This window comes from Daphnia magna, linkage group LG3 (genome assembly GCF_020631705.1).
Source record: "Daphnia magna isolate NIES linkage group LG3, ASM2063170v1.1, whole genome shotgun sequence".
NCBI classification, from domain to species: Eukaryota; Metazoa; Arthropoda; class Branchiopoda; order Diplostraca; family Daphniidae; genus Daphnia; species Daphnia magna.
The window spans coordinates 12313438-12322780 of NC_059184.1; the positions used below are offsets into that span (position 1 = coordinate 12313438).

At 37.4% G+C, this 9343-nt stretch overlaps 1 protein-coding gene across 1 annotated transcript; it reads right to left on the minus strand.

The window, feature by feature from the left end:
- Nucleotides 1-1068: 1068 nt before the first annotated feature.
- On the minus strand, nt 1069-5624 carry LOC123470563 (endoplasmic reticulum aminopeptidase 1-like). Its single transcript, XM_045170920.1, has 10 exons — nt 4933-5624; nt 4792-4826; nt 4472-4592; nt 4164-4403; nt 3094-3177; nt 2893-3015; nt 2768-2828; nt 2552-2705; nt 2399-2480; nt 1069-2332 (listed from the first exon to the last, which is right to left on the minus strand). Exons 1-10 carry the CDS (start codon nt 5523-5525, stop codon nt 2086-2088), a joined length of 1740 nt encoding a protein of 579 aa, XP_045026855.1. The 5' UTR covers nt 5526-5624; the 3' UTR covers nt 1069-2085.
- Between the last annotated feature and the right edge of the window lie 3719 nt (nt 5625-9343).

Below are 9343 nucleotides of genomic sequence, written 5' to 3' on the forward strand. Positions count from 1 at the left end.
AATTTTGTTTTCATTTATTAGAATATTACTTAATTAATCAATGGTATAATTTCATTAAAATTACTATAATAATTGTGAATTTCCACTCATGGGCATTCGGGTAGTGGAACCGGTTTCAAAACCCGATATCATTACTGTGTACCCTATTTCTATTTGACTTGTTTTTTGCAATACATCATAGTTTTATTTATTTTCCTTCACTTGCACACACATTTTAAGTTAAGGCTGGGCCATGTCTTTTAAAGTGGGTATTTTAAACGAAAGAAAACCGCTTGATAAGCACGTACCCGAGTAATGACCGATCAGCTATTTTTCAGGTAGGTAGGTCGGTGCGGTTTAACGTGTCTCGGGTAATCCCTCTATCCCAGTACACAAAATTAAAATAGCTTTATAGGTAACCATATTAGGTCTAAATAAACAAATTTTACAGAAATGGATAGCCGATGATGGGGGCTATCTACTTCCGTAAACTTTTTACTTAAAAAATACCTAACCGAGTAGTAAACCGATTGGATATTTTTGTCGGTGTGGTTTGACGGATCGTGAACTAAATGAATTATAATCGGTAAACCATAAGCTCTATATTTGAAAAATTACAGGAATGGATAGCTCTTGATTAGATCAATCTATTTGTGCAAAATTATCGCATTAAAAAATTTTACTAGGGTAGTAAACCGATTTACAATATTTTGCTTTGTTCGGTACGGTTTCACGGGTATCGGGTAACCCCCACCTCCCTGATATATGTAAAACTTCAATAATTTTTTGCGGAAAAAATATGAGTCCAAATTAAATAAATTTTACAGATATCGATAGCCCTCATCAAAAGCTACCTATTTCTGTAAAAATTATGAAAAAATATTCATAAACAAAAAACTTGAGACAATACTTTTTTTTATAGTTTTTGCGCTCTATGGATATACTCGACCCTATAGGGCTGTTCGACATATTTTTTAAGATTTGTTGAAATCGTGAAACGCAGCAACTCATGTATTTTTTCGTCTGCTACGAGTAACTTGTGTAGTTCTGCGAAATATTAATTTTTTTTAAAAAAGGTTGCGTTTGAGACCCGGAACAGAGCAGTCACCTACTAACCGCTCTCCATTAGTGCACAAGTCAAAAAGGGGGCGTACCCCCCATAAGCCCCATGGCAAGCATGGACTTCAACGAGGACTACGTAGATTCTGAGAACCTCTCTCTTGAATCTGAGAACATCGAAGACCCTGAATCACCAACGGCCCCACTAAAAAGGAAAGGAGACATCGCACACGACGTTCGACCGAATCCCAGATTCGCAGACCTTTTCAACAGCCCAGCCAGCGGTGCCCCAATCATCATCCAATTAATCAGCGAACCATGATCGTTCCGCCCCTGGAACTTCACAGTCAAGAAAAACTTCATCGCTGGACTTATCACACTAATTGGCCAAGTGAGACCAGGGACAAAGTGGACGCAGCGTGGGGAACTCTACATCTACCCTACTTCAAACAAACAAAAAAACCTTCTACTCCAGCAGACACAAGTCAACGAACATGTAATATCCTGCTCATTATGCAAATCGGAGCAAGAAGTTAAAGGTGTCATGTACAATGTGCCGCCGAACAACACGGAGGAAGAACTACTAGACCTTCTGTCCAGCCAAGGTGTCATCAAAGTAAAGAGATTCTCAAATCTCGGCCCGAACGACGCCACGAATATCTTACCCATGGTAACACTATTCTTTAATACCAAAACTCTACCACGGGAAGTCACCATCGCTCACGAAATATTCACCGTCAAAAAATACATCCCAAGACCATCGCTCTGCCGGAAGTGCTGGTCTTTTGGCCACCCAGAAGAAGTATGTTCAGTACCACCAGTTTGCAGAAAATGCGCCAGCACACATGAAGAAGACGCCCAGTGCAAATCCCCCAAAAAATGTCCAACATGCTCAAAAAGTGACCACGCAGCCGGAACAGCAGCCTGCCCCATCTTCGCAAACAAACAAAAAGTCATCAAGTTCGCGTATGAAAACAACATGTCAGTTACGGAAGCCGGCAGACTCCACTCCGGCCCCACGCCCGTGTCAAGCAGACGGCCACCGGCCTACCAACACACCACCGAAGACGCGTCAATCCGACAGGAAATCGACAGCCTCAAAAAGAAAATCGAAGAAATGCAGAAAACTCGGGTTTGCGGGTTGCGATCAACTTGAATCAAAGGATAACCTGACTGTTCGGTCCACGTCTTCATAATCCGGCCAACATGTTTGCGAGGAGAAAGAGTGCATGCTCGGCGGGACTCTTGGGTGAGAATCGCCCAAAAGTCTGTACTGTTGGCGGCTTTAAATTGACTAGGAAAGTAAATTAAATCGCTTCACTAAAAAGGTAAAGGGCCATTTCATATTAAAATAACTCACAACTGATTAAAGTAGCGGTGAAGTCCATTCTTGAACGCTTCGTCCCCAACAAATGATTTAACCATTCTAAAAATCACTGAAGCTATAATACCCAAAATGGAAAAAACTTACAGAATGTAAACAAGCGCTAAATTAATTGCTCTAAAAGGTAACCTTTAGCGTAGGCGAAGCCATCAAATTTATGTTCGATGGTTGGAAGGAGTTCAACTGGGTAGTTCAGAGGTATGGATATATTCAGGGTATCGTGAAACAGCGCTTGTTGGAAGAACAGAACCGTAATGACATCCACTCCCAATTCAGGGGCAATCTAATTAATTTTTTTAAATGTTAATAATGACTGAACAATAATTATATTGATAAAGAACAAACCTCATTGAGAACAATATTTTCGAATAGCGTGGCAAGTCCTTCATTGAACCAGATATCTGACCTGAAATTCAAGTAGTAATTAGTTTAATCGAGCATAGAATGGTAATATTAGAAAATCAAATTACCACCAACGAGACGTTACTAGGTTACCAAACCACTGATGAGCAATTTCATGAACAATAGTTATGGCAAAAATGGCTTTTTCCATTGGATCATTTGCGTCACTTTCTTGAAGGAGAGTAGATTCACTAAAAACGTTGGTTAAAAAGAAAACTCGTTGAACAAATAATTTAAATTTCACAAATAAAGAACTCATCATCACTCACCTTTGTACAATTAATCCCCAGTTTTCCATAGCACGGGCCAAATCGTACCCTGGGAGAGACACCATATCTAGCTTGGGAAGTGTAGAGGAGAGTGGGGGCAATTGAGACACAGGGTAATTGAAACAAAAATTGTTTCTCTCGCCGTATAAGAGGAATTTTCTTGAAAAAATTAGGGTTAATAGAATGAGGGGGTTTACAAGTTTAGAAAAATTTACGAGTTTTTGTATTCAAAACTTTTTAAGATATCTTGAAAAAACTGTTTTTTGTTCTCCGTCTGTTAAATTTGCGTTTTCAATTTTTTTGTTTTAACCCCTAAAACGCTACGCTTTAGTAATAAAATTAGTTTCAGATGATTTGCAATTCATTTTTCTACAATTTAATGTCATTTAATTTTTCCCTGCATTCTTAAATAATTTTAAATAATTAAATGTAACGTTGACCCTATTGCAGGGCAATTGAAACACTTTGTTTATATTCCCTGTCTGCGAGTGGTTGCATTTTTTTTGCAAATATTTGACGTAATTCATTTAAACAAATGTAAATCATCATGTTAACACAACTATAATACTTGTATTCGCTGTTTGGGATTTATTAAAAAAAGCATGTTGTTTAATGGTTTTTTTTTTTATTTAATTATTTAAATATTTTAAACTAAATTACGATCTACTTTAAGCATATTTTAAAAATCTGTAAATCGCATTGTACCTAATGGTAAAATTTGATCACACTAGCAGTTGTGGCTGCTGAGATATCGTGATTTTCACTTTATGTGGGTATGAAGAAGCTTCCTTATGGGAAAACCCACGTTGCAATTGCGTCGACACACCGTTTCAATTGCCCTGCTTCCATGGCAATTGAAACACTCGAAGCGACCTCAGTTTTTTACAATTTACTACGATTATAATTAATCTTTTCTCATTAAAAAAAATATCGTTTAGTAGCTGAGATAATAGGCTACAATTCTATATAATTTTTATATTAAATTTTTCAGTTTTTTTTTCAAGAAATACAAAAAACCAAAAAGGGTATCAATTACCCCCACTCTCTCCTATATGGAATCCCGAAGTGTATATGGAATCCAGAAGTAATCTTCAAGCGTCTTCATGATTGTGGGCACCAAACGGTATGCCAAATCGAGTTGGCTAAATTTCTGTTTCTCAGTCCACAGCCTGATGGTAATATTTCGGCCATTGATCGACAAGTAGCTGGTCTCCAAGTACTCGAGTTCCGAAATTACGCAAGCCAGCAAATAGGTAGACATAACCGGTGTCTTTTCAAACGTGGTCCAAACCCAGTCGTCAACAGTTTTCCTGCGTGTAAAAAATGTCGTGAACATTCATATTGTTTCACTATGTCGTCTCTTTTTCTTTTAACTTACAAAGATGTTGACGAATTTGAAGGCATATTGGAGATGGCTCTAAGTTTGGAATCATGACCAAGTGTTAGCTCGATGGTCGCTTTGAATGCGGGTTCGTCGAAACAAGGGAATACTTTACGAGCTAATGAAACATGTGAAAACATAAAAGATGATGTTTACCACAAAAGATGGAAGATAAAAAATACAGTATATATATAAATATAGGAATTCTGATAGATCCGAATACAAGAAAAACACAAAGCTAATATGTAGGGCAGTGGAATAGTAAGCTATTCATAGGACTTCCTCTACAAATTTACTATGCTAGTCAATGAGATCACCATGGGTAGCTTCCAGCTGGGTTGATCCAATCCATCTGATGAGTAAATAATGATACCCCAACAATTCAACATGTAAGAAAAAGAAAGGCGTACAATTTCCTGCGCAATTTTCGAAGTTCTTGTTTTCTCAAATTAACGTACCTTTGGCGGCAGCAGTTATGATCTTCTTGCTTCTTCTGGACACGGAAGAAACCAATGTTGTCACCGTCATTTATCTCCGCCAAGTAAAGAATGCCTATGCGATAGAATGCACCGACGATCAGTTCCTCTTTCAGTATAATTATCATCTGCTCACTATCTTCATCCAGGTGAACAGATTGGGCAATGTCTTTGTCGTCTCGACTCTTTGGCTTGTCATCGCTCAACAAATCCAGGGCATCAAGTACGCCGGAGAAGCACATCCTCTCCACGAGCATTCGAGATACTTCGTTGTCGATCACTTCACTATCGGCATAAACAACCGATTCCACCGGAAGTACTTGTCCGTGGAGAACTATCGCATTGGTGGGTGAGTTGACTGTCACATCGATCCAAACATGACCACACAGTCGAGGATTTTCTTCAATAACGGGCAGAAGAGTCAGCTGGTAATGAATTGGAGATATCGCATCAGGAAGTCTAAAAGGACTTTGGTTTTCCCCGTCACCGTGAGCCGTTTTCGTAACGACTATTTTCGCAAAATAAACAGCAATTAGTAAAACTTTCCACGTCGACTGCGACCAAGCAAAGCTCATTTTCAAACACAGCACGTTGTTACCACAAACGAAAGTTTAGTGCAGGTAATGCAATTGAATACGTGTGAAACAGACTAACAACTTGTTAAGGGCAGCTAAAAATACGCAATAATTTTACAATGCTTGTGATCAGCATCAACGCCGTGCACCGACTGATGGTTACCATTTTCTCCCTTCAAACGAGGTACTGGCCGACAGAATAGAATACCTGCAGGGCCTCCATCTCTAAGTTTACTTTGGTAACCGCATTGTACGGAGCTGCAAGAGGGCCTCCTGCTTTTACTAATTGTACCACATTGGTTATCGAGAACAGGATATTTATGTACATACACAATAAAGCTAAAGCTACCATAGGGAAAGATAAAAATGACACTAATCGGCAGTAGCAGACGAATCACTGCCAGCGTGTAGGTTACATTATTCACATGTGGCTTATCGATCTCGTTGGACTATGGTTATGACCATTGCTTAAGGCAAAGAGAAATCAATCTCATTTTGGCTTACCTGTTCAAAGCGTGCCTGCTTTCCTGCCTTACTTTTCACCTTTAACATCTTAGCCATCAGTCTCGTAACTGGATTACATGCTGTGCGTTCACGTCTTACGAAAAGGTCGACTGCTTGAATTGCAAATCGTGTAAAGCGAGGTTGCAAAAATTCCTACAATTCTCCTAATATAGAATTATTGAAAATAAAAAAACAAAAGAAAAGTCTCACTACAATGCATTATACAACAAAAATGTGAATTCCAATTTTGTTAGTCAAAGCAGGTGCCCGTGAAAGGATGACTTGCATTTAGTCCATTCGTAATGATATCAATCAGGTTTGGCGGCTTTGAACACTGTTTGGTAAATTGGCTGACTAACTTTCCTTGTCCTGTTACTTTACATCATACAGGTTTGATGTTCATTTTGAACGCGACTGCGTGAAAAAATCAATGTATCATCATTAATATGGGAACGCTAACTAACTGAATTTTTGTTGAAAATCAATAATTTACCAGGATCAGTCCTGCTCTTGCTGCCACCCATTGTGTGACGACCCATACGTAAAATAAAACTGTGTCCTAGATTTCGATGTGTTCGCCGCGTTTTAAACCCAGTCAAAGCAATTCAGTAGCTACTTGATCAGTGTTTTTGCGATCAATAGGTAAGTTTAAAATAGGATGGTATTAACATCTAAGAACTAAAAAAACAGAATGAAAATAATCTTTATCAACAATGCCTTTGTGGAAGGTTTTCCTCGTGTTTTGATGGAGGAAAACGGTCGATAACCAAACTTATTGGCAGCTCTTTACAGCTACTGACCATCGTTGCGCTCAGAAGTGGAACATCGTTGATGTACGATAACTTTATTCTTCGTCAGCAGTTCTTCAAATATATTTTTTATAGAAAGATAACAATACGGATTCATGTTTTTGTTGCTTTTTTTTCTACACCACTGTAAGTCGTTACGGAGAGACACTTAAAGAAAATCAATAAAAGAAGTAATAAATTGTAAAATGAAATTACGTATATAAGAATACCTTGAAAGCGAACTTAATGTCCTGGTGCCATTGGAGATCAACTGTGGAAATTTGACTTTGATTGCTTTTTTAGAGCTGGGGTATTGTAGTTCCGCGAAACACGATTCTCCACGTTGACGACAAATGTTTTTTTTTTTGTTTATAAGAAATGAAAAATATTGATGAGAGTGGCGGTTTTCGGGTGGCAAACAACGTGCACGAGTGTGTTGCTAGATTTTCATTCGTTAGTGCCAAACACGAATATTTTGTCATATGAAAAAGTTTCTGGGCTTGTTTCCAACTGTCTGCCAATTGGCTTTTCATTACCCATCCAAGTCGAAAAACCTTTGATCAGTAACGATTTGTTACAAATCATCCCAATAGCCTGTGGAACGTACTTTAAGGGGTGATAGAAGCCCAACTTATTCGCTCCGCGGTGGAATGGCGTTCACCTGTACATTCAACTCCAAACTCTGAAATCATTTAGTGTACTTGTAAGTTTTATCGTGAAACGGGGTAATATGGTACATTTAGCCACAGAAAACAACTTAGCAATTAATGTTTAACGTTTCGGACTCGAATAAGGTATTGGCCAAAACTCTGTACAGTACGTAGGGGAGAGTGGGGGTAATTGATTCACTTTTTGGTTTTTTGTATTTCTTGAAAAAAAAACTGAAAAATTTAATAAAAAAATTATATAGAATTGTAGCTTATTATCTCAGCTACTAAAGGATATTTTTTTTTATGAGAAAAGATTAATTTTAATAGAAGTAAATTGTAAAAAACTGAGGTCGCTTCGAGTGTTTCAATTGCCATGGTAGCAGGGCAATTGAAACGGTGTGTCGATGTAATTGCAACGTGGGTTTTCCCATAAGGAAGCTTCTTCATACCCACATAAAATGAAAATCACGATATCTCAGCAGCCACAACTGCTAGTGTGATCGAATTTTACCATTAGGTACAATGCGATATACAGATTTTGAAAATATACTTAAAGTAGATCGTAATTTAGTTTAAAATATTTAAATAATTAAATTAAAAAAAAAACCATTAAACAACATGCTTTTTAAAATAAATCCAAAACAGGGAATACAAGTATTGTAGTTGTGTTAACATGATGATTTACATTTGTTTAAATGAATTACGTCAAATACTTGCAAAAAAAATGCAACCAGGGAATATAAACAAAGTGTTTCAATTGCCCTGCAATAGGGTCATCGTTACATTTAATTATTTAAAATTATTTAAGAGTGCAGGGAAAAATTAAATGGCATTAAATTGTAGAAAAATGAATTGCAAATCATCTGAAACTAGTTTTATTACAAAAATGTAGCGTTTTAGGGGTTAAAACAAAAAAATTGAAAACGCAAATTTAACAGACGGAGAACAAAAAACAGTTTTTTCGGGATATCTTAAAAATTATTTAATAAAAAAACTCGTAAATTTTTCTAAATTTGTAAACCCCCTCATTCTATTAACCCTAATTTTTTCAAGAAAATTCCTCTTATACGGCGAGAGAAACAATTTTTGTTTCAATTACCCTGTGTCTCAATTACCCCCACTCTCCTCTACTGTTCCCAGTGATGCTATATCACACAAAACAGGGCTATGAAAATGGCGGGAGGTGGGGTCATGTCTCATCGATGTATTTCTTTGTCCCAAATTAACTGCCAATGCAAAAGTTGCTAAGGCTGCTCTTCTTTAGCTAAATATTGCTGTTGTCATTTACGATTTACCCATACCAGAGTCATAGAACCCGGTATGGGGTTCTATGACTCTGCTGTGGGCTATTTTCATGGAAAAATAAAAAATACACCATTAAATGCAGCTTTAAAAGGCAATTGTAATCATTTAATTTTTTCTTTATAAAACGTATCATTTAAGAAGATATTGCGATTTTAATTTTGGTAGGAGGGGGAATTGGGCGGGCCGCCGGTGCCATCTATCAACCAAAAATCGCAAGTTCTTGCTGATTGACAACTGAACTCGAAATTGTCGGGTGCCATCTGTCAACTAAAATCGCATGATCTTGCTGATTGACAACTGAACTTGAAATTGTAGAAAGAAAACAAGCAATGAGTTAGGATTTTTTGCTCCCAGATGGCACCGGCGGACCGCCCAATTTCCCGATTTTCTGATACACAATAATTAATATCTCTTTAAGGGTTAATTTTCAATATAGGGACATTTGGTAAGTCAATAATTATTTTTTTAAACTGAATTTAATAGAAAATAAAAAAAAATTACATGGGTGGCATAGGAAATATCCAACAGTCCCGTCCTTAACAATAGAGTAGTCCATGCTACATCCCAGTGG